The sequence below is a fragment of the Saimiri boliviensis genome, chromosome 12 (genome assembly GCF_048565385.1).
Source record: "Saimiri boliviensis isolate mSaiBol1 chromosome 12, mSaiBol1.pri, whole genome shotgun sequence".
NCBI classification, from domain to species: domain Eukaryota; kingdom Metazoa; phylum Chordata; class Mammalia; order Primates; family Cebidae; genus Saimiri; species Saimiri boliviensis.
In genome coordinates, this window is record NC_133460.1 from 101,682,944 (window position 1) to 101,709,568 (window position 26,625).

At 38.3% G+C, this 26,625-nt stretch overlaps 1 protein-coding gene across 1 annotated transcript in view; it reads right to left on the reverse strand.

The window, feature by feature from the left end:
* Positions 1 to 563: 563 nt before the first annotated feature.
* The window catches only part of PDZD8 (PDZ domain containing 8), a 99,532-nt gene continuing 73,470 nt past the window's right edge, over positions 564 to 26,625 (reverse strand). The window contains exons 4-5 of the mRNA XM_003922161.4: positions 5,176 to 5,338; positions 564 to 3,737 (exon numbers count right to left, since the gene is read on the reverse strand). Coding sequence (XP_003922210.3) covers positions 1,537 to 3,737; positions 5,176 to 5,338 — 2,364 coding nt within the window. The 3' untranslated portion in view covers positions 564 to 1,536. The remainder of the gene's footprint in view (positions 3,738 to 5,175; positions 5,339 to 26,625) is intronic.

Genomic DNA, 26,625 nt, shown 5'->3' on the forward strand with positions numbered 1-26,625 from the left:
GCTTGAACTTAAACTCTTTTATGGAGTCCTGGACTCCAGACCTGGGCCACAATCCGTAATATTATGCTTTTCCCTGCTAGCAATAAAAGCTGCTCCATCTAGTTTTAAATTCATGTCAGTTTCACTATATAGCAATTATCATAGCAGTTACCGACACAAGGGAAAAACATATGCTTGTCTATTTTATAGGTATACAACAGACTGAAAACTATTAAGGTACCCCAAGAGCAGTCAAGCTTACGTGTTTTCCCTCAGTCAGGGTTACCGGGATCCGTAAAACGGATCCAGTGTGAGTAGATCTTCATTTTCAGAGAACTGGTCCCAATTCCTATGTATGTATACTGTCTATTTTTGTCTTTCTTTTCTTAATGAAGATAGTCTGAACTACAGAAGTATTCAAAATGATTACCATTTCTTTATGCCTGTAAGATGTCAGATAAAGCAATAAATACATTTTCCATGATTCCTCTCCTTCACAGAATACTTCTACATGAAAATGTTTCTAAAACAAAACCAGCCAAAACTAGTTACCAACACAGTAATTTTAAAGAGTCCTCCAAAACTTTACCCTTTCACACACTTTATTTCCTATGGGAGAACTGATGAAAAATAATCATAAATGTTTAAACTTTTAATCATAAATTTAAAATTTCTATTTAAAAGGAAAGCATCAATATTTTAATTTATATTTCAAAATGCTACATTACTGTTTTCAGTAAGTCTTGTTATCCTCTCTACAAAATTCTTGACTAACTGCATTCTACATTTATTTCCTATTACAGTCTTTCAACGTAAGTTCTTCAAATTAATCACCATATTTTTTACCATACTTCAGCTGCACAAAAGCTTTAGAAAAAAATTTCATAGAAGTATCAAAAGCAAGCAATATATGTAAAAAAAAATTTTTTTTTTTTTTTTTTTACTTAATCAGCACAACAGACTAAAGCTGCAGCATCTGCTTTCATGATACATTTGGCAAAAACAAAACAAAAAGTAGCCCCAAAGCCTCAAAATAACAAAAATCTCAAGCAAGTAGAGACGATAAACTTCATAACACAAAAGAAAGCTTCAAAACCTGTTCCCTCAATGATTGTTATTGTCAATTTGGGCATGCAGCAAATTTGTAATAACCATGATGGAAATGAAAATATTTCAAGAATCTAGACAGTAGGTATGCTATTTAACACTAATTCAAAAACCAAGAGGAAGGAAAATAACACAAGGGGACACCATATATACATAAACATGAAAAGTTAGCTTACATAATTACATAATTAGAAAAGTTAAAAATAAATTAGTAAAAATAAATTCCCAGTATAAACCCAAAAAGCATAGCTATAAATGCAATCCCAAACAACCATTTAGTAAGCTGCTCATGTTTTTAACCGGAAAACAACCTTTCCTTTCTGTTCTTACACAAGCAAGTAACTGGAGAAGCAGGCCAAAGTGCATAAGAGGATTTAAACATGGTTGTATCTGTGGTACTTTAGATGCAACTTTACCCCATTCATTTGAAAGTTTAAATAGACCTGTCTGTTACACAGACTCGGACGGGCCAAATAAGTCATCTGATATGCTGCTGAATGGCTGAGAGTCTATTAGTTGGCTTATTTCATTATCAAGGTCTTCTTCTGTATCATCTGTGTACTTGCTTATTTTTTTGGAGTGCTGGTCTAAAGACAGACTTTCTAAAGTTTCCATATCTTCAATGCCTGCTCTGTAGTGGATCATAAGAAGGGTTAGAGCTTGTAGCCTTTCACCTGATTTAGCTAAGGCAGCAGAAAGAAGTGATTTTTTCCTTGTATCAGTTGTCTCTTTTTCTTCTCTAACAAGGGAATTATTGTGTTCCAACTCCTGATCAATTTCATTCTGTAGCTTATCCAACATGAACTCTAGTTTCTGGATCCTTTCTTCTGTAGGCAAGCCCCTGTACAGATCACGACCAATTTCCTTAACTGCAATGAACACACTGTCATCCAGACCACCCTCTTTTCTCACTAACTTTATTCCTGTGTTGTTTCCCCGTTTAGAAGGACTATTTGGACCACAGACCTCTGTGTCACTGCCTTCGTTGTCTGATGTATTGGGTGTGTGTTTTGGTGAAGGTTCCACGAGATCAGTTCCTGGTTCAGAAAGGCGAGTTTTAGAGACTTGACGCAAATTTAATAAACGAGAACTAGTATTGATAATATGCCTTGTCAAACCTGTTGTCTTATTGACCGACTTGCTAGCTTCGGCATCAACACGAGGAGGCAGGCCTAAGAGGGTTTCCTGGCCTTCTAGCCTGAGGTTTTTCAGGGTCCTGTCTATTCGCCTATCAGTTGCTCCACAAACAGAAGTCTCAGCTAGACACTTTTCTTGACATTTTTTATGGCAAACGTAAGCACAAAACATACACTGGGAAGCTGCTTTAGTCCAAACTTTCTTCTTACAGTAGTCACACCACGTTGGGTTCTGGAACTGAGTATCCTGGAAACTGTGTTTGTTTTCTGTTAAACCCATCTGTCCAACAAATTGTTCCTCTTTAGGGAGAGCAGAAACTTCTTCAACCAAATGGGGTTCTTTTTCTTTCTCTATGTTAGTAACTACAGGGTGGTCTGATTCTCCTTCTTTCAAATATTTGAAGTGAATAGTAATGTCACCATAGCAAAATTTGTCATTGAATCCCTTTTGCATACTCAGATTGCGCAGTGCAGTTCTAGTGACTATAGCTTTAGGTGAAGGGGCTTCCAGTCTGAATTTGGAAAGGTATTCCATGTTTGATGTAGCTAGGCATCCTAAAGCCACATCTTCAAGTTTTAAACTAACATGTCCCAAACAGATGAGACCTCCCAACTTAAAAGGATCCCTGCACCACAATGCAATGTTTAAGTACCTGTGGCAGGCTTCTATGTCAAACAAACAGGATGCTCTGGTTCTTGTCCATTTTCCCAGCTTATTACGATAAAGAATTTCTGATGATTCCCATGTTTGACGGTCATCCAAACTATCCTTAGTAGGGCAGGAAGTTTCTGAAGTGACATCTTTGGCCACTTCTTGCTTTGCTAAAAACTGCTTAGATGCAGCTGTATCATCTATGGGATCCACATTTTTTGCTTGCTTTTCAGATTTATCTACAGGAGGAGGCAGCGGCACCTTCTCTGGCTTTTCAACAAGAACATCTGGTTCTGCCTGATTTGGAGCATCAGCGGAAGGCAAAGGAACTTTCACTTGTGGTCGTGGTGGCACAGGTGGTTTGAAAGTGGATCCTTGGGTGGGTTTTGACACTTGTGCTGGGTCTGTAATCTCAGAAGTTTTTAGGGGTGGAGGTTTATTTCCATCTTTGGGTTGAATTTTTGGTGGTAGTGGGTGACTTCCTATAGCTAATTTACGGTTTAAAACTGGTGATATAGCTCCAAGGGGTTTAATAGAAAGTGTTGTTGGAGTACGTTTGGGACTATGACTTAATGATTGTGCCTCATCTTTTAACTCACTTTGTGCTCTGACATCACTTGCCAAGTCTTCAAATTCAGAATCCAGCTCTCTACTTTCAGCATCTACTGTCAACCCGGCAGCTTCCTCTTCATAACCTGGTTGGCATGAGCTTGACAAAAAGTTTTCTTCCAACTGGCCAAAGTTATCTTGCAGCACTGCACCTTGATTACTCTGGCCAACAGGCCTTTCATAGTACACCAGGACTCGGTCACCAGCCTGCTTGATAAGCTTCAACACTTGCAGTGTCGATGTGATTTTCACACCTAGTTTAAGATTTTAAAACGGAAAACGTAAATTATTGAAAAATATGTATAATGAAAAATGCATCTGTATAAATATGCATAAATGAAAAATGAGTCCATCTAATGAACTACAGTAGACAAAAACTTCAACTCAATCTAAATTCATTTTCTATGACTCAAAATCTGCCCGTCTCATCTATTCCCCAGTCATCAAGTGTTACGTGGAGATGGCCATTGTACCTCTCTCATCATTCAAGTCTGGATTTTTCTTTTGGAATATTTCAAACATATTCAAAAGTTGAGGAAACAGTAAAATGAATTCTATTTTGAGCTTCAAATATAACATTTTGCCAATCTTATTTCAACCATCACCAATTCCAAATATTTTAAAAACAATTATATATTCATATAAATGAATCAAAGCTACAGAAAAATGTTTTGAAAAATATCTGTTGACATGGGCAAAATTTCCAACATGTTAAAAGAAATAAAGACTATTGGCCGGGCACGGCGGCTCACGCCTGTAATCCCAGCACTTTGGGAGGCCGAGGCGGGTGGATCACAAGGTTGAGAGATCGAGATCATCCTGGTCAACATGGTGAAACCCTGTCTCTACTAAAAATACAAAAAATTAGCCGGGCATGGTGGCGCGTGCCTGTAATCCCAGCTACTTAGGAGGCTGAGGCAGGAGAATTGCCTGAACCCAGGAGGCGGAGGTTGCGGTGAGCCAAGATCGCGCCATTGCACTACAGCCTTGGTAACAAGAGCAAAACTCCGTCTCAAAAAAAAAAAAAAAAAAAAAAAAAAAGAAATAAAGACTATTATAAAAATGTATAGTTTAGAAAGTTTTGTTTCCTAAACAAAAATGGGGAAGGGCATATATGTATGTAGAGGGAAAAAAAAAACAACAGAAAAAGAGACATACAAAAGCTTTTTTGTTATGTTCCAAGGTGTTTTAAAAAAAACAAAAACAAAAAACAATAAATGTATATTGTATCTGCCCCTCATGTTAGTTCCTCATCTGCTCATTATCTAGTCCTAAGTGATGGCGGCAGTAGTGCTAATACTACCAATTTTAGGTTCAGAGTAGCAACGGTGGTAGTCGTACAGAAAGGTAACCGTAACCTAACTGTACATTTGCCCTTACTTTCATAGTCAAGAAAAAATAGAGCAGTAGAAGGTGGGGAGGGAAGGATTAGAGTAGTTATATAAAAGTGGACTAAACATAAAGTATGTTAAAGATTTATGCATTAGAACTAAAATGGCACATACATTTTAAATGTATTTTGAAGGCCTCCTTCAAATTTTTATTTATAATAAAGTTTATTACTTTCTTTCCATTACAAAAGTTACCATGTGCATATTACAGAAATAAGGGAAAAGGAAGGGAGGAAAAACCTGACACCTACTCTGTAGTTTATCTGTAAAGGTAAAGTATAATGCATATTAGCATAATTACCTCCAATGGCGATAAGTCGATCTCCCCGCTGAAGATCTGCAATTGCAGCAGGTGAGTTTGGTGCCACAGTTTCAATGATGACGTGCCCAGCATACCCATCAGTTGACTGGACAAGACGAAGTGTAAGTCCAACGCTTTGTAAATTCCCTTTTATTAATTCAACCTTTGATGAAGGGAAATAAAAAGAAATCAGATTCAATGGATTCCTAGTAATAGAGGAAGAAAACAGTAACAGACTGTTATGTCCAGAGAGCACCATGATTGATGCTGACTTTTGTATCATGGTGACTATTACTAAAGACAAATAAAGGAATGAGAAAATCTTTATTGTAACAATACAAATGAACTATTCTTAGATGACACATTTAAATCATCAAAAAAATTACACACTTCATCTTCAATGTGTTATCATTACTCCTTGCTCCATGCTCACTGTAGAAAATTGGGAAATAAACAGAAAGGCAAAAATCAAAAGAAAACCATTCCTAATTATACAACCTGGAACTATTCTTAGTATTATGTATTTTCTGATATATATTTAACACAAAATTGAGACTTGTCTCAATAAAACTGACACATAGTGAATACAATTATAATTGTGAATATAATTCTGAATCTTGCTTTTTTCAAATATAATGCAAATAATCTATGTCATTATATGTGCTTTGCAAACTTCATTTTGTATGGTGTATCCTCTTTTTTTTTTTTTTTTTTTTTTTTTTTGAGACAGGATCTCACTCTGTCACCCAGGCTGGAATGCAGTGGCACAATCTTGGCTCACTGCAATCTCCACCTCCCAGGCTCAAGCGATTCTCTCACCTCAACCTTCCAAGCAGCTGGACTACAGGCTATACACCACCATGCCCAGCACATTTTTGTATATTTTTGGTGTAGAGATGGGTTTCGCCATTGTTGTCCAGGCTAGTCTCAAACTCCTGGACTCAAGCGATCTGCGTACCTCAGCTTCCCAAAGTGCTAGGATTACAGGAGTGAGCCACCACACCCAGCTGGTGGTGTTCTTAAAGTTTCTTTTTTGGGAAGAGGCAAAGGAAAAGAGTTCACATTTATACTTTATTAAGTGTTATCATGTGCTGGGCATGGTGGTGGATGCCTGGTAATCCCAGCTATCCGGAGGGCCGAGGTGGGAGGACCAGAAGTTCAAGACCAGCCTGGGCAGCATAGTGAGACCCTGTCTTGATTTTTAGAAAAAGTTACATTGTTAATGAGATTCCCTGTTCTAATCCACCAAGATTATTTTGTTTTCTAAATAAACCTGCCATCCAATTTTCAAGAATGTGGATACCAGATTAACATACCTGTGACTTAACAACAACACCATCATGCTATTTGTCCTCATTCAAACCACTGATTTTTTTTTTAAAAAAAGGCAGAGTACTACATACCAGCTGATGACAAGGATTCAGTTAGTGTTTATTGTGCTCAATTACAAATCAGTCTAATTGTATCATTCTCCAGTCCACATTTCTTAAGTCCCATTCTTCAAAAATATCTCATTAGGGACTCTGCCAAATACCCTAATATCCAAATATATCACTGGCCACTGCTTTAATATATAATCCAACTTGGACAGAAATTCAATTTTCCTACCTAATGATATTGGCTGGTAAAGGAACCCTCACTGGAAGTTGTTCTTTAATTTGGGTGTTAACAGGTTTTATAAAATTGTTATTTTAAGGAAAAATCTAATCATCTTGTGCTCAAGAAATGGGATATGTGGTCAAGTTCTGAAATACCTAAAGGTTTACAAAACACAAAGCCCCTCCAAAACACATAGTATGTGTTTAAATCTCCCAAAACATGTGTTCGATTCCTGCCTTATGATACAGCAATTAATCACCTTACAATATAAAGTGCTGTACACAATTAAGGCTTTTAACAAAACCCTTAAGAACATATTCTCTCAAGGTGGAGGTTAGAGTAAGCCATGATTGCATCACTGTACTCCAGCCTGGGCAACAGAGCTAGACCTTGCCTCAAAAACAAACAAATAAACAAAACCATCACCACCAACAAAACCCAAAAAGACTGAGACTTTGAATACCCTTTTATCAATTATATATATTAAATTCATAATTATAAGCCTTCCTTCCCAATACACAAAAACCCTCTCCCTGCTGGAAGCTAGATTGCTTCATGAGTGAATTCTTTTTTTTTTTGAGACGGAGTTTCACTCTTGTTACCCAGGCTGGAGTGCAATGGCGCGATCTCAGCTCACCGCAACCTCCGCCTCCCGGGCTCAGGCAATTCTCCTGCCTCAGCCTCCTAAGTAGCTGGGATTACAGGCACGCGCCACCACGCCCAGCTAGTTTTTTGTATTTTTAGTAGAGACGGGGTTTCACCATGTTGACCAGGATGGTCTCGATCTCTCGACCTCGTGATCCACCTGCCTCGGCCTCCCAAAGTGCTGGGATTACAGGCTTGAGCCACCGCGCCCGGCCATGAGTGAATTCTTAAAGAAAAAATAAAACAAGGAAAACATAAAACAAGAAAATAAAGTACAGACTAATCTATACTCTCTAATGTTCAAAAATACATATAAAATTTAACAAAATTTTAGGAAATTCAACCCAGCAATGTATTAAAAAATATAATAATCATAACCAAGTGAAAATGATTTGAGGAATTCAACATTGGTTTACCAGTCAGGAGTCAACCAATGTAATTTACTGTATTAACAAAACAATGGAGAAAGCCATATTTCCATAGCTGCAAAAAAATTAACAAAATCCAACATTCATTAATGATAAAAGCCCCCAGCAAACTAAAAGTATAAGAGAACTTCCTAAACCTGATTAGACATCTACAAAAATCTACAAATAACACAAAATTCAAAGATTAAAGATTTTGTTTTGTAACTCAGATCAGTAACAAAGCAAGGATTTCTGCTCTTACCACTTTAACACTGTACTGGAAGTTAAAATCAGTAATGAAAAAAAAGGGGGAAAGTGTAAAGATTGCAAAGGAAGAAAAAACACTCTATTTGTAGATATTATGATCCTATACATAGAAAATTCTTAGAAATCCACAAAACAACTATAGCTATTAAGTGAAATTAAGTCACAAACTACAAAGTCAATATTTAAAAGTCAAATGAGTGTCCATATATCAGAAAATTACTATAATTAGGATTATAAATTATACAGAATTATAAATAATTTAAAAAATCAAAAAAATCGAAATCTATTAAAATAGTATTAAAAATATTTTAGATTAAGTTTAATGAAAGCTGTGTAAGACATATAGTGCAAATTATACTGCATTATCATGAGAATTTTAAGGGAAATTAAAGGAGACAAATATATGGAGAAGACACCATGGTTCATGCATAAGAAGATCATTATTAAGATGACAATTCTCCCCAAATTTACCTACAGACTCAACACAATCCAGTTGAAATCCTTGCAGGCGTTTGGAGAGGAAAAAGACCAAGAACAGCCAAAACACTCTTTAAATATAACGAGGTTGACGGTCTTACACTATCTGACTTCAAGGCTTGCTATATGTTAGATAAATCAAGACAGCATGGTATTGGTCTAATGACAGACAGATGGATTAAAGGAACAAGACAGTCCACAAATAGACCAACACTTATATGGTCAATTTATTTTTGACACAGGTGCTAGATTAAGTAATAGGAAAAAGGTATTCTGAGACAAGCAGATGTCTAATTAGAAAAATGAACTTCAACTCACACAGTATGTAGAAATGTATGAGAAAAGGAAAATGGACCTAAACTTAAGGACTAAAACTATTAAATTTATAGAAGAAAATACAGAAGAAAATCTTTATGACATTGAGTTGGGCAAAGATTTCTTAAACAGGGCACAAACAGTACAAATATATGTATTTAAAAAGTTATAAAATGGATGTCATAAAATTAAGGACTTTTGCTCTTTCAAAAGACAGTTGAGAAAATGCAAAGGTGGGACGAATTCAAGATGGCCGATTAGGAGCAGCTCAGGATTGCAGCTCCTAGTGAAAGTGCAGAGGGTGAGTAAATGCCGCATTTCCAGACAGATTTTTATTGCCAGGCGGAGAAGCCCCATAGGTCACCAGTGCAGCTGTTTTGGCTGGCGCCCCAGTGCAGCAGTTCTCTGTACAAAATACATGGGTCCACGCACCATTTTAGCTGGTGACTGGAGCTTGGGGAAGCCAGAGTTGCCCATTCAGCTGAGAGAAAATGTGACTGAAACAGGCAACCAGGCCAGGAGATTCCCAGGCAAAAAAGTGCCATGAAACTCAGTGCTGCTGTTTCAGCTGGCACAGTGGGTCGCCACACGGGAAATTACACAGATACCGGCGCCCAACACACCTGGGAGACAAAAAAAAAAAAAAGTCTCTGAGGCAGGGAGCCAGGTGATCAGGCTTGGCTGGTCTCAGCCCCACAAAAAAACAGCAATCTGAAACACTCTAGACTGAGTTTCACAGCAAGCCCAGCTGAACCCGGGATGGTCCAGCTCTGTGGTGGAGGGGTGTCCGCGACTACCGAGGTAGTTGGCCATTGCTGAGGCAGCCTGCCATTACGGAGAGAGTCTGCCATTACAGAGGTAGGCTGCCAAGGCAGTTCTAACTACACCCATATAAACAGGACTGCAGGGAAGTTCACATGGCAGCTGGGCGGAGTCCAGAGCAGCTCAGCAAAGCCTCTGAAGGCAGACAGTGACTAGGCTGCCTCCTCGCTGGGCAGGGCAACCCTGAAAAGGCAGCAGCACAACAGAAACTCATAAATAAAGCCCTACCTCCCCGGGACAGAGCACCTGGGGGAAAAAAGGGGGGGGTTATGAGTTCTGCTGCAGCAGACTTAAACGTACCTGCCCAGCAACTCTGAATGAACAATGAAGATCACAGCTCAGCACTTGAGCTCCTATAAAGGACAGACTGTCTCCTCAAGTAGCTCCCTGACCCCCATATATCCAAAGAGTCACCTCATAAAGGACAGCTCAGACTGACATTTGGCAGGTATCCTTTTGGGACAAAGATAGCAGAAGAAACTGGCAGCAACCCTTACTGTTCTGCAGCTGCTGCAGGTGATCCCGAGGCAACCAGGGCCTGGAGTGAACCTCAGCAGTCCTATAAGAGAGAGGTCTGACTGGTAGAAGGAAAAGTAAGAAACAGGAAGAAATAACTTCATCATCAACAAACTAGGCGTTCACTCAGAGACCCAATCTGAAACTCAACAACTACAAAGATGACAGGTGGATAAATACACAAAGATAGGAAGAAACCAGCGCAAAAAGGATGAAAACACCCAAAATCAGAACACTTCTCCTCCTCCAAGGGTTCACAACTCCTCACCAGCAAGGGAACAAGGCTGGATGGAGAATGAGTGTGATGAATTGACAGAATCAGGCTTCAGAAGGTGGGTAATAATACACTTCTGTGAGCTAAAAGAACATGTTCTAACCCAATGCAAAGAGAGTAAGAACCTTGAAAAAAGATTTGACAAAATGCTAATGAGAATAAACAACTTAGAGAGGTGTACCTGAATGTGACGGAGAGATTCAATTCAAGCTGGAAAATACTCTTCAGGATATTACCCAGAAAAACTTCCCCAACCTAGCAAGGCAGGCCAATATTCAAGAACAGGGAACACAGAGAACACCACAATGATATTCCTCAAGAAGAGCAACCCCAAGGCACATAATCGTCAGATTCACAAGGGTTGAAATGAAGGAGAAAATGCTAAGGGCAGCCAGAGAGAAAGGTTGGGTTACTCACAAAGGGAAGCCCATGAGACTCACAGTAGAAACCCTACAAGCCAGAAAAGAGTGGGTGCCAATATTCAATATCTTTAAAGAAAAGAACTTTCAACCCAGAATTTCAAATCCAGCCAAACTAAGCTTCATAAGTGAAGGAAAAATAAAATCCTTTACGAACAAGCAAGTACTCAGAGATTTCATCAACACCAGGCCTGCTTTACAAGAGTTCCTGAAAGAGGCACTAAACATAGAAAGTACCATATAACCAGTACCAGCCACTTCAAAAACATACTAAATGGTAAAGAGCATCAACACAATGAAGAAACTGCATCAACTAATGGGCAAAACAGCCAGCTAGCATCAAAATGGCAGGATCAAATTCACACATAACAATATTAACCCTAAATGTAAATGGCTAAACATCCCAATCAAAAGACACAGACTGGCAAATTGGATAAAAAGCCAAAACCCATCAGTGTGCTGTATCCAGGAAACCCATCTCACACGCAAGGATACATAAAGGCTCAAAATAAAGGGAGGAAGATTTACCAAGCAAATGGAGAGCAAAAAAAAGCAGGAGTTGTAATTCTCATCTCAGATAAAATAGACTTTAAACCAACAACCATCAAAAGGGACAAAGAAGGACATTACATAATGGTAAAAGGATCAATGCAACAAGAAGAGCTAACAATCCTAAATATATACGCACCCACTATAGGAGCACCCAGATACATAAAGCAAGCTCTTAATGACTTACAAAGAGACTTAGACTCCCACACAATAATAGTGGGAGACTTTAACACCCCATTGTCAATATTAGACAGATCAACGAGACAGAAAATTAACAAGGATACCCAGGACTTGAACTCAGACCTGGAACAAGCAAACCTAATAGACATTTACAGAACTATCCACCCCAAATCCACAGAATATACATTCTTCTCAGCACCACATCACACCTACTCTAAAATTGACCACATAATTGGAAGTAAATCACTCCTCAGCAAATGCAGAAGAACAGAAATCATAACAAACAGTCTCTCAGACCATAGTGCAATCAAGTTAGAACTCAAAATTGAGAAACTAACTCAGAACCACACAGCTTCTTGGAAACTGAGCAACTTGCTCTTGAATGTTGACTGGATAAACAATGAAATGAAGGCAGAAATAAAGATGTTCTTCAAAACCAGCGAGAAAGAAGACACAACATACCAGAATCTCTGGACACATTTAAAGCAGTGTCTAGAGGAAAATATATAGCAATAAATGCCCACATGAGAAGCAAGGAAAGATCCAAAATCAACACCCTATTATCAAAATTGAAAGAGCCAGAGGAGCAAGACCAAAAAAAATTCAAAACCTAGCAGAAGACTAGAAATAACTAAGATTAGAGCAGAACTGAAGGAGATAGAGACACAAAAAACCCTTCAAAAAATCAGTAAATCCAGGAGCTGGTTTTTTGAAAAGATCAACAAAATAGACCAATAGCCAGATTAATGAAAAAAAGAAGAGAGAATAATCAAATAGATGCAATAAAAAACAATAAAGGGGATATCATCAGATTCCACAGAAATACAAACCATCATCAGAGATTATTACAAACATCTCTGTGCACATAAACTAGTAAACCTGGAAGAAATGGATAAATTCCTGGACAGGTGCATCCTCCCAAGCCTAAACCAGGAAGAAGCCGAAACCTGAATAGACCAGTAACAAGGGCTGAAGTTGAGGCAGCAATTAAGAGCCTACCATCCAAAAAAGGCCCAGGTCCAGACGGGTTCACAGCTGAATTCTACCAGACATACAAAGGGGAGCAGGTACCATTCCTTCTGAAACTATTCCAAACAATCCAAAAAGAGGGAATCCTTCCCAAATCATTTTATGAGACCAACATCATCCTGTTATCAAAACCCAGCAGAGACTTAACAAGAAAAGAAAACTTCAGGCCAATATCCGTGATGAACATAGATGCAAATATCTTCAATAAAATACCGGCAAACCGATTACAATAGCACATCAAAAAGCTTATCCACCATGATCGAGTGGGCTTCATCCTGGGGATGCAAGGCTGGTTCAACAAACACAAGTCTATAAATGTAATTCACCACATAAACAGAACCAAGGACAAAAACCACATGATTATCTCAACAGATGCAGAGAAGGACTTTAACAAAATTCAACAGCCCTTTATGCTAAAAACCTCAATAAACTAGGTATTGATGGAATGTATCTCAAAATAATAAAAGCTATTTATGACAAACCCATAGCCAATATCATACTGAATGGGCAAAAACTGGAAGCAGTCCCTTTGAAATCTGGCACTAGACAAGGATGCCCTCTGTCACCACCCCTATTCAATATAGTATTGGAAGTTCTAGCCAGAGCAATCCGGCAAGAAAAAGAAATAAAAGGTATTCAATTAGGAAAGGAGGAAGTCAAATTATCTCTATTTGCAGACGACATGATTGTATATTTAGAAGACCCCATAGTCTCAGCCCAAAATCTTCTGAAACTGATAAGCAACTGCAGCAAAGTCTCAGGATACAAAATCAATGTGCAAAAATCACAAGCATTCCTATACACCAATAACAGACATAAAGAGATCAAAATCAAGAACAAACTGCCATTTATAATTGCTACAAAGAGAATAAAATACCTAGGAATACAACTAACAAAGAATGTAAAGGACCTCTTCAAGGAGAACTACAAACCACTGCTCAACAAAAGTAAGAGAGGACACAAACGGAGAAACATTCCATGCTCATGGTTAGGAAGAATCAGTATCATGAAAATGGCCATACTGCCCAAAGTAATTTACACATTCAACACTATCCCCATCAAGCTACCAATGACCTTCTTCACAGAATTGGAGAAAACCACCTTAAACTTCATATGGAACCAAAAGAGAGCCCACATAGCCAAGTCAATTCTAAGCAAAAAGAACAAAGCTGGAGGCATCACACTACCTGACTTCAAACTATACTACAAGGCTACAGTAATCAAAACAGCATGGTACTGGTACCAAAACAGAGATATAGACCAATGTAACAGAACAGAGGCCTCGGAGGCAACGCCACACATCTACAACCATCTGATCTTTGACAAACCTCACAAAAACAAGCAATGGGAAAAGGAGTTACTATTTAATAAATGGTGTTGGGAAAACTGGCTAGCCATGTGCAGAAAGCAGAAACTGGACCCCTTCCTGACACCTTACACTAAAATTAACTCCAGATGGATTAAAGACTTAAACATAAGACCTAACACCATAAAAACCCTAGTAGAAAACCTAGGCAAAACCATTCAGGACACAGGCATAGGCAAGGACTTCATGACTAAAACACCAAAAGCACTGGCAACAAAAGCCAAAATAGCTAAATAGGACCTAATCAAACTCCACAGCTTCTGCACAGCAAAAGAAACAGTCATTAGAATGAATCAGCAACCAATAGAAAGGGAAAAAATTTTTGCAGTCTACCCATCTGACAAAGAGCTGATATCCATAATCTACAAAGAACGAAAACAGATTTACAAGATAAAAACAAACAAGCCCATTCAAAAGTGGGCAAAGGATATGAACAGACATGTTACAAAAGAAGACATACATGAGGCCAACAAACATATGAAAAAATGCTCAACATCACTGGTCATTAGAGAAATGCAAATCAAAACCACATTGAGATACCACCTCACGCCAGTTAGAATGGCGATCAGTAAAAAAATCTGGAGACAACAGATGCTGGAGAGGATGTGGAGAAACAGGAACACTTTTACACTGTTGGTGGGAGTGTAAATTAGTTCAACCATTGTGGAAGACAGTGTGGCGATTCCTCAAGGACCTAGAAATAGAAATTCCGTTTGACTCAGCAATTCCATTACTGGGTATATATCCAGAGGATTATAAATCATTCTACTATTAGGACACATGAACACAAATGTTCACTGCAGCACTGTTTACACAATAGTAAAGACCTGAAAGCAACCCACACGCCCATCGATGATAGACTGGACAGGAAAAATGTGGCACATATACACCATGGATTACTATGCAGCCATCAAAAACGATGAGTTTGTGTCCTTTGTAGGGACATGGATGAACCTGGAAACCATCATTCTCAGCAAACTGACACAAGAACAGAAAATCAAACACCCCATGTTGTCACTAATAGGTGGGTGTTGAACAATGAGAACACATGGACACAGGGAGGGGAGCATCACACACTGGGGTCTGTTGGGGGGAAATAGGGGAGGGACAGCAGGAGGTGGGGAGTTGGGGAGAGATAGCATGGGGAGAAATGCCAGATTTAGGTTATGGGGAGGAAGGCAGCACATCACACTGCCACGTGTTTACCTAATGCAACAATATTGCATGTTCTTCACATGTACCCCAAAACCTAAAATGCAATAAAAAACAAAAGAAAATGCCAAGGTAAGCCACAGATTAGGAGAAAATATTTGAAAAACATTCAACTGAGAAAAGACTTGATCCATGAATATGTAACTCTTACAACTAATTAAGAAAAAGACAAACCAATAAAAAGTGGACAAAAGATCTGAACAGATATTTCACAAAAGAAGATATGTAAATGGCCAACAAGCATATTAAAAGATGTTCAATTAGTCATTAGGAAAATACAAATTGAAACCATGAGATGCTACATACCTACTAGAATGGCTAAATTAAAGGTGGACAATACCAAGTGTTGCTCAGGATGTAAAGCCAATGAAACTCTCATATATTGCTGGTCGGAATCTAAAATGGTACAGCTACTTTGGAAAGCAGTTTGACAGTTTTCAAGTTAATTATATACTCAGTATATGACCCAGCAATCCTACTATTAGATATTTACCAAAGAGAAATGAAAACATGTCCACACACAGACTTGTATGCCAATATTCACAGAGCATTATTCATAGGAGCCAAGAACTGGTCAATTGATGAACTGAATTGAATAATCAAACTGTTGCATATCCATATAAAGATTACTACTCAAAAAGTTACAACTCAGCAGCAAAGGAAATATTAATACACAGAACATGGATAAATCTCAACAACATGCTAAATGCAAAGAGTCAAACACAAAAGACCAGGATTCAATTTGCATGAAATTCTAGGAAAGGCAAAATTATAGTGACAGAGGGCAAATTAGTATTTGCCCAGAACCAGGGGTTGAGGGGTAGAGATACAGAGCAGGTAACACAAATAGCAGATGGTCTCTGACTTACAATGGTTAGACTCAGGATTTTCTGACTTTACACACAGTTTCAGTGTGCTCCTCAATTCATAATAGGGGATACATCTGGATAAGCCCTTATGTTGAAAATATTGTTAAGTAAAAAACACACTATTTTCAATTTACAACAATGGGTTTATCTGGATGTAACCCCAATGTAAGTTGAGGAACATCTGTAATAGATGAGGTGATAAAATTATTCTCTCTCTTGATTGGGGTAGGGGGTTACATAAACTGTACAATTACCAACATTCACCACACTGTACACTTAGTGAATTTTATTTAAATTATACCTCAATAAAGCTATTAAAAGTAAAGAAAAAAAATCTTAAATACGCCAATTTTTGTCCTAAGATGCTTAAATATACAGATCACTAATTCAGATAACCTTTAGTTTTCCAATTTGCTTCATTTAATAAAGACAACTTAGTATGAATTTAGATGATCCTTAAGTTAATCAGGAAGCAGAACAATATTTACATGTTTTTTTTTTTTCATTCAACTTAATCAAATGCATACTGACTGAACTACACATAGCTGGAATTACTAGACTATAGATACAGAATGAAACCACATATAAGCAGCAAGAACAGTGTGTCTGAAAGAAAAAAATGTAATTCAAGTTTTTATTACTGTTTAAAAGAATTAGAATTAACTTGTAATTTTCAAGTATTTGTATGTGGTTAAAAAAATCAAATATACAAAAATAACATAAGAAAGAGCAATTGTCCTGTCTCTTCAAGTTCCCTTTACTCCATCCCCACACCACAGCAAATGCTTTTAAGCTTTGTTTTTAGTTGTTTTGGGGATTACCTTTTTTCCTCTAGATAGTATGCATACATTATCATTTCTTAATATATCAAATGTTAGACAGTGTTGAAGTCCTACTATCACAGACAAGGAGCCTACTCACCTTCCCCCCAAATTGTAGTAATTACAGCACTGTTTTTAGTTCTTCTACATAACTTCATTGTAACTATCATCAATACAGTTATACCCCTATATTTCTTGTTTATCAACAATAGACACTCTTTATCTGATATCAGGACTTTATATTCTTCCCTCAATCTCTTCTCCTTATACCTCTACCTTCTAAACTCTACTATCAAGGTTGATAACTATTATATTCCTTTGGTAACTATAGTGAAGCCACAAGGTTGACTGATTCTAAAACTAAAATTCAGCAAATACTGTTTATAATATTGTGACTACATATTGTTTACTGCAAAGCTGGGCAGCATTACATTTTGTCTTGTTCAGCCTTTTTCTTGAATGTTTTTTTCTTTCAACATTGCTTTAACAGCCGGCCCTCCATATCCACAAGGGTTCCAGGACCCCACTTGTGGATACCCAAACTGGTGTATGCTCAGATACATACACAATGAGGCATATAACGAGGCCTTACACAAAATGAGGCAGTACAATCAGCCCTCTATATCCATCATTAGTCCTCACAGTCCTAATCCACAGTTGGTTTCAGTCCGTAGCTGGCTGATACAAATCCAGGTGCTTCCCCATTCCAAAAGGTAAGCTACAATTAAGGAAAGGTTAACATCTATAGAAGTTCTCACTCAAAATCTTTATAGATGGTGAAAGTTTGCCACCATCTACAAATTTAATAATTTTAGTTCTTTTTCAGAAAACAAAGAAAACCTGATTGCTCATCATCCACAGCTGGGTTTCAATCCACAGTCGGTTGAATCTGGGGATATAAATTCATGGATACAGAGAGCTGACTGTACTTTAATTATAGAATTTATTTAAGTATTGCTTTTATGATTAGCCAGTAAATGAATCTATTCATTCATTTGCATATTATTTAGCACCCAATTGAAGGGAAGTTTTATTTTACCTTCACTCCTGCTAAAAATATGCCATTTAACAAATGCAGAAGGAATGATAAGAAAATTAGTACACCCCACCCCTCCCAAAAGGTAAAGGGGTTATGCATTTTAGATTTAAAAAAAGACAAGACAGATGTAATAATTCAAGGTAATTCTGTTGTTGTTGTTGTTGTTGTTAAAGACAGAGTCTTGTTCTCAGGTTGGAGTACAGTGGCGTGATCTTGGCTCACTGTAATCTCCGCCTCCTGGGTTCAAGTGATTCTCCCACCTCAGCCTCCTGAGTAGCTGGGGTTACAGGCATGCACCACCACATCTGGCTAATTTTTTGTATTTTTAGTAGAGACGGGGTTTCACCATGTTGGCCAGGCTGCTCTCGAAGTCCTGACCTCTAGTGATCCACCTGCCTCAGCTTCCCAATGTGCTGGGATAAAAGGCGTGGGCCACCATGCCCAGCCAGTATTATATGAATCTTGATCAGATCCTAGGAGTGTGAGTGTGTGTGTGTGTGTGTGTGTGTGTGTGTTTTAAGTACAAAAAAAATTTAGGGGACATTTAAAAATGGCTGAAAATAAGGTGAAATTAAGGAATTATTAGTTTTTTTTTTTGTCTTGTCATTGTTATTTTGAGTATGTAAAATGTTATTTTCAGAAGTTTCAAACTGAAATATTTAGGGTGAAATATCATGATGTCTACAAGAATGCCTTCCTATGACTTTAGGCAAATGATAACCTCTCTGAACTTCATTTGTGAAACGAAATAATATCTATCTCAGATGGGGAGGGTATGAAAAGGCTCAATACTTATTTTTACTGTTATTAGTAGGATTTAGCACTACTAGTAAAAAAATGGGACTGCAAAAGGAAATTTTTGCTGTCCCACTTTTTTACTAGTCTGCTGTGAAAAAAATTAATAAAATTAGTCTAATAATAATTAAAATTAGACTAATAAAATTAGTCTGCTGTGAATAAATTAATCTGGCTGTGGAAACAAGGCAAACATATTATGAAACAGATATCAATTCAAGTCATAAGAATTTTCAGACTGTGTTACATTATCCAAAGATTATTTTTATAGGTTCAAGATTCTAAAACTAAAACAATGTTACAATTATTTGATTTTAAAAAACCTGTCTTATTAGACAAAAATGGTGACTGAAATGTTAACATTTAATAAGGGGAAAAACAACCCATTAGAAATAATGTATTTCCAAAGTGTAGAAATTACACTGATCATAATAGATATCTACTTTTTCACAACATTGTAAATTTCATCCCATCAAAAAGTTTCCTCTATGCAGGAGACTAAAGACATATCATAGTTACATATAAATGAAAGAAGGAAGGGGGAAACGAAATAGGAAGAAAAACATTCTATTTCTTACAGCCATTTATCCAAATAAAAGCAGAGGGAAGAAAAAATGAACACAGAACAATATAATACTGTCTCTTAAACTGCTAACAGATATCTTTATTTCAAAACAGCAAAGAGTGAGAATGTAGAGAGAAAATATCTGTGATATGAATACAAATACAGATTACGGAAGAGACCCTTGGTTAATTCCAACTATCATCAGTAATAGCTTTTCCTTTCTTACAGGAAGCCAATTGGCTGTTTCTAAGTTTCATAAAAATTTGGGTGTTTCTCTATTCCAAAAGATAAGCCACAATTAAAGAAAAGTTAACATCTATAGAACTTCTCACTCAAAATCTTTATAGATGGTGAAAGTTTGCTTTCTGTGTTTCTTTCAGAAAACAAGGAAAACCTGATTCCTCATAGTCAAGATTTCTGTGATAAGGGAGGTAATAAATGGGGTCATGGCACTTCTTCCCTTTGAAATAGTCATCTGGTTACATCCATGGAATTTGTCTAGAAGTTTCAAGACAAACCCTGCAAGTCCAAACCTGTTGTGATGTAACCCACATATAAACTCCAAGGTCCTGAGGCTGTTCAGATCACAAAGACCGTATCTTTTGAGACCAGTATCTAAATATTGGGTAGCAAGATTTTAGAAAGTATCTAAGCTATACTTCTAAGACTGAAGCATGCTGTGCCACAAGACATATATGGATAAGGTACAATGGGAATTCAGGAGAGGCAAACATTGCCTCTGGGTGAGTGGTCTGGGGAAGCCTTCCTATAAGTGCACGGAATTTAGGTTATGTCTTTAAGCATGAGAAGAATTTGAACAAATAGTCTAGGAGTTGGGATAGGAGGTGTGGGATGAGTTGAGAGAGGATCATTCTGGGCCACAGTAGCACTGTTTGCTAGAGCAAAGAGATAGAGGCACCTCAGGAAATCAAGGCTGTTCACGGTCTAATCCCAGAGCTTTAGGAAGCTGAGGCTGGGGGGATAGCTTGAGGCCAGGATTTGGAGACCAGACTGGCCAATACAGCAAGGCCTTGTCTGCACAAAAAAAATTTTGTTGGTTGTGCTGGCATTTGCCCATAGTCCCAGCTATGTGGGAGGCTGAGGTGGGAGGATAGCTTGAGCCCAGGAGAAGTCTGAGGCTGCACTGAACTATGATCACACCACTGCACTCCAGCCTCGGTAACAAAGTGAAACCCTATCTCAAAAACAAAAAAAAAAAAAAAAAAAAAAAGAAATTCAAACCATCCTGATGATACAGAGTAAGATTTAATAGAAGAGAAAATTCCACCAGGGTTAGAACATGTTTTCCTAAGAAAAAGCAGCAGCATTTATATAACATATCACAAAAGCCTACATATTCTGATTATCTAATAAATAAAAGGTCCTATAATGTTATCTTGCAATAAATATATATAAAATTTACAAGACCTATTAATATCTATTTGCTAAAACATGTTCTTGAAACCTATACTTTGTGGCATGACTCGTACTTGGTAAGAAAAAGAAGAAATAAAATTAACAATGCTTATTGAATACTTACTATATGCTCAGTAAAATAGACACCAATGTTTGCCAAGCTCTTTCGCAGCTTTGGGACTATTTCTGCAACCCTCTAATCCCATATATGGTAATAGTGGAAACAGCCAAGCTTATATAACATGGTTCCACTGCTCTATCTCATTAGATAGTCCAGGGGTACACATCAGACCCCAGCAGGACTAGACTTCCTTCCTCGATGTTTGGAATTCAGATTCAGAGGTTCCTTGAATCAAACGAACATACTGTAGCTGAGCTGTCTTGTGTGTGTACTTATGGACTGGGAAATGGAGAATGCCAGTCTTCAGAGTGAAGAATAAGGCAGGAGCAGAGAGGAGACAGAGGGACTAGCCTAACAATGGTTTAGTTTCTCATTCTAGATTGTTTCTAAGGCCTGGTTGTACTCCTGCTTAAAGTTGTGCAAAGGCTAACCCATACAACCATGAATAGTGGCCCTGATGCCTACCTGCCCTTGGGGTCCAGGAAATAACCTAGTATCCTTAGAATAAGTACCCTTTTTGGGCTTAACTTCAGTGAGTATCTGTTTCTAACAGGTTCTAGCTTACCAGGCATTGCACTAAAGACTGTCATATATTATATTCAATATTTCATTAAACTCAAAAATGCCATATTTATATTACAAATATATTAAAAAGGCTGTACTTTCTGTGGTTTATCCTGTATCAACTGGCTTGAATTATGTTGAAATCAAAAAGTAGATTTCTGTGGGAAGAGAAATAGTTTCTATGACATAAAAAAGTTTTTATCAATTGTCAACAATTGCTGACAAGCCAGGTATGGCAGCACATGCTTGCAGTCTCAGCTACTTGGGAGGCTGAGGTGCGAGGAATACTTGTAGCCCAAGAATTCAAGGTCAGCCTGGGTAAGAGTGAGACCCCATTTCAAAAAGAGAAAAAACGAAAATGAAAAAGAATTGCGGACACATGCTAATAGCAATTACATGAGCTGAATCATAGGAGTCAATACATACAAGATTGTAGACAGCCTGTATTTAACTTCACCAATAATGTCAGTCACAGATTAAAAAAAATCTAGCTGTATGTGCATCTCCCTCATAGAGAACAATTTAGTAACAATATCAGGACAGTCTTTAAGACTGAGACACATTTTCTCCTGGGGGGAAAATGCTGATTTTTAATCCCTTCCTAACATGGACATAATTTTATGTAATAGAGACGAACAAGTTATATTTAAATAATATCAGTATCACTCATTTATTTTACAAACTCTTCTTTCCTACACAAGCTTCTAACATCGAGTAAAACCTCCAAATCTAAAAGTAAAAATATCACTAAGTGAAGACCCTAAATTACTGTGACAGGTATATTTTGAACATTCTTCCATCAACTGGTTTTCTGAAAAAGATATAATGAGAACTAATTCCAGCTTTTTTGGTGGAGTTGTGGGGCAGGGAAGAGAGAAGTGCGACAATAATAACACACAATAATCAGCACATGTATATACATGATACTGGTATAAAACTGAACTTTTTTGTGTGTGTGCTAGAGTGCAGTGGCGTAATCTTGGCTTACTGCAACCTCTGACTCCTGGGCTCAAGCCTTCTTTTCACCTCAGCCTCCTGAGTAGCTGGGAACAGAGGCAGATGTTACCATGCCCAGCTAATTATTATTATTTTTTTTTTGTATTTTTTGTAGAGACAGGGTCTCCCTATGTCACCCAGGCTGGTTTCACACTCCTAGGCTCAAATGATCCGCCTGCCTTGGACTCCCAAGTGCTGGGATTAGAGATGTGAACCACGATGCACAGCCTAACACTGAACCTTGAACAGCAGGCTTTTTAAATGGAGATAACCATTCATAGTCCTGGCCCATACTGTAAACCAATACCTATTCTAACAGAAATCTCACTCTATTACAATAAAAAAAGATACTGACGATCTTCAGAAATATCAGTGTATTACTCTGTAACTCTCCAAGTGGAAATAGTGGTAATTATTTTTCAGAAAAATCACTAATGTTGTCCTGAGAAACATATGTTTAACAAAACCTTTAGCAAACCTACTAAGAAAGTAAAGCAATGGAAAGAAATGCATTAGTTGGAAGATGGTAGACAGGAAACAGGGCTGTAGCTCCCACATGCATGGACAAAACAGCGTGAACAGACTCACACTGTGACCTTTTGCTTCAAGAACCACAGCAAGAACGTTCCAGGAAAACTCAGAGTTCACAGATCCACTGAAAGAAGTTCTCAAAGTGTGAGGGAGGAAAACCTACCTCTGAACACACATCCCTACTGAGGAATCTGAAAATCCAGATCACAGGAGAAGGAATTAACCTTCCCTAGGGCTGAAATGGGTTTAGGGAGTTACAAGAAATATAAAAGTGCAAGTAGCAGTGGCAAGTGCCTAGAAAGCACTCTTAGTCTCCAGCCTGAGCCCCAGGAAGCTATCCCTGACTATCTCACAGGGTCCTCCCTAAGGGAAGGCAGCCAGATGAACTGGGGAGGGGGTCATATGGCCAAGGAAGCGCTCAACCAAAATTGGTAGTGGTTTCAACTGGGGACAAATTTTCTCAGAGTCTAGAAGATGAGCAGGAGATGCTTACTGACTTACAAGTAAGTAAGCAAGGGCAGGAGTGCAGGAGCTCCCACCGAACCAGTGGGCAGATGGGGAGGGCTGAGGTCCAAAAGCTAGAGCAGGGTAGCTCATGGCCTGTGGCAAGGTCTGAGCAGGGCACTGCAGGAGTGAGACTGGCTTTACCAACTGCCTGAGAGCTGGGTGAGGCCTCTTACTACTGGCTATCTGCCACTTCCCTGGCAAACTATACAACACAGCAGAGGCAGTGAAGTTCCCCTCTGGAACATAACCCCACTGGCCTGAGAACCACCACCTGCCCCCTACAGTGGCTGTGGCAAGCCCTACCCAAGGAAAGTCTGAGCCCAGACCCACCTAAAGCAGACCCACCTAATGGTATTTCCCTACCCACCCTGGTAGCCAAATACAAACATAGAAACTCTTGGGAGCTTTATGACCCCACTCATCACCTGAGAAACCAAAATACTTACCCTAGGCATCTTAGGGCAAGCTTAGAGCCCTGTATTAGTACCACAGCTGGTGCTCTTCTCAAAGTGTGACTTCCTGGCTGGAAGCCAGCACAGCAGCTCAGGACAGATTAACCCTGATTCCAGGAAGAAGACAACACCCAGTTCCATTGCCTGCAACATCCTGGCTAACCAGAGGTCCTGAGGGTGTCCAAGTGACAATTTCATTGCTAGCATAACCAGCATCCAAGAAAGCCAGCACACTAAACATATCTGCAACCAAGGACTCTTACAGAGTTTACTTCCCTGCCACCTCTACCAGAGGAGGTGCTGGTATCCGTGGCTGGGAGACCTGAAGATGGATTACACCACAGGATTCTTTGCAGACATCCACAAGCACCAGCCTGGAGCCTGTGCCAAATCAAGAGATCACCAAATCAAGAGATCACCCCATGGGACAAGAGTGCCAAATCAAGGGATCACCCCATGGGACAAGAGAATCTGAACAGCAGACCTTGAGTTTCAGACCTCTGAATTAGTCTACTCAAATGAGAAGGAACCAGAAAAGTACTTTTGGTAGTAGGACAAAAGAAGGTTCTATAATGTCCCCAAAAGATCACACCAGCAGTGGATCCCCAGCAATGGATCCAAACTAAGAAAAAAATCTCTGAATTGCCAGATAAAGAGTTCAGGGGGTTGATTATTAAGCTACTCAAGGAGATACCAAGAAAGGTGAAAATCAACGAAAAGAAATAATAATAATAATAATAATAATAATAAAATCAGGATAGGTATAACAAATTCTCCAGAGAAATAGATAGCATAAAGAAAAAGCAATCACATATTCTGGAAATGAAAGGCATGCTTAGATAAATACAAAACACAGGGGAAACTTTCAACAGACTACAACAAGTAGAAGAAAGAACTTCAGAGCTGGAAGACAAGGCTTTTGAATTAATCCAATCAGACAAAGACCAAAAAATAATAATAATAATAATAATAATAAAACAAAATAAACAGAGCTTCTGAGAAATTTGGGATTACGTTGAATGGCCAAATCTACAAATAACTGATGTTCCTGATGAAGAAGAGAAATCTGAAAGTCTGAAAAACTTATTTGAGGGAATAATTGAGGAAAACTTCCCTGGCCTTGCTAGAGATCTAGGCATCAAAATACAGGAAGTTCAAAGAACACCTGGGAAATCTTTGCAAAACATAGTCATCAGGTTATCTAAAGGCAAGACGAGGGAAAGAATCTTAAGAGCTGGGAGAAGAAAGCATCAGATAACCTGTAAAGGAAAATCAATCAGATGAACAGCAGACTCCTCAGCAGAAACTTTATAAACCAGAAGGGACTGGGTCCCATCTCTAGCCCCCTGAAACAAAATAATTGTCAGCCAAGACTTTTGCATCCAGCAAAACTAAGCTTAATAAATGATGGAGAGATAAGTCTCTTTCAGACAAACAAATGCTGAGAGAATTTGCTACTACTAAGCCAGCACTACAAGAAATGCTAAAAGTTCTAAAGCGCTAAAGAAAACCTTGAAAGACACCAAGACAATATCTTTAAAGCATAAATCTTACAGAGCCTATAAAACAAAAACAAAACAGAAAACAAAAAACAAAAAAACCAAAGTATTAAGGTAACAACTAACATGATAGACCAGTAACTCACATCTCAATGCTGATGTTGGATGTAAATGGCCTAAATGCTCCACTTAAAAGATAAAAGAATGGCACAATAAATAAAATTCCACCAACCAAGTATCTGCTGTCCTCAAGAAACCCATCTATCACATAAGGACTCACATAAACTTAAAGAAAAGGGATGAAGAAAGATATTCTACACAAATGGTAACCAAAAGTGAGCAGGAGTAGCTATTCTTATATCAGACAAAAGAAACTGTAAAGCAACAACAGCAAAAAAAGACAAAGAGGGACATAATATAATGATAAAAGGATTAACCCAACAGGAAAATATCACAATCCTAAAAAGATATGCATCCAACGTTGGAGACCTCAAATTTATAAAAGGATTACGAGTAGACCTAAGAAATGAGATAGACAGCAATAATAGTGGGGGACTTCAAAACTCCACTGACAGCACTAGAACAGTTCATCAAGACACAAGGTCAACGAAGAAACAATTAACTTTAAACCCTAGAATAAATGGACTTAACAGATATTTCCAGAAAATTCTACCCAACCACTGCAGAATATACATTCTTTTCTTCAGCACATGGAACATCCTTCAAGATAGGCCATATGCTATACCATAAAACAAGTCTCAATAAATTTAGGAATATCAAAATTGTATCAAGTATCCTCTCAGATCACAGTAGATGAGTTCAGTCTATGTGATTAGGGAGATAATTTTGGTTCACCTGACTAAAAGACCTTTCAAAATAAAGAAGCATAACACTCCACCACCAATGTCATGCCTGAGATGATCAAAGTTAATATATGGTAACCCATAGCCAGGCATGGTGGCATGCCACCTGTAGTCTTAGCTACTCAGGAGGCTGAGGCAGGAGGATCACTTGAACCCAGGAGTTTGAGGCTGCAGTGAGCTAGAATCATGCCACTGCACTTCAGCCTGGGCAACAGAGCAAGATCCTATCTCAAAACACAAAACACAACACACACACACACACACACACACACACACACACACACCATGGCAAAAGCAGTATTTTAGTATGTTAATGCTTTAATGTGGCTAAAAAC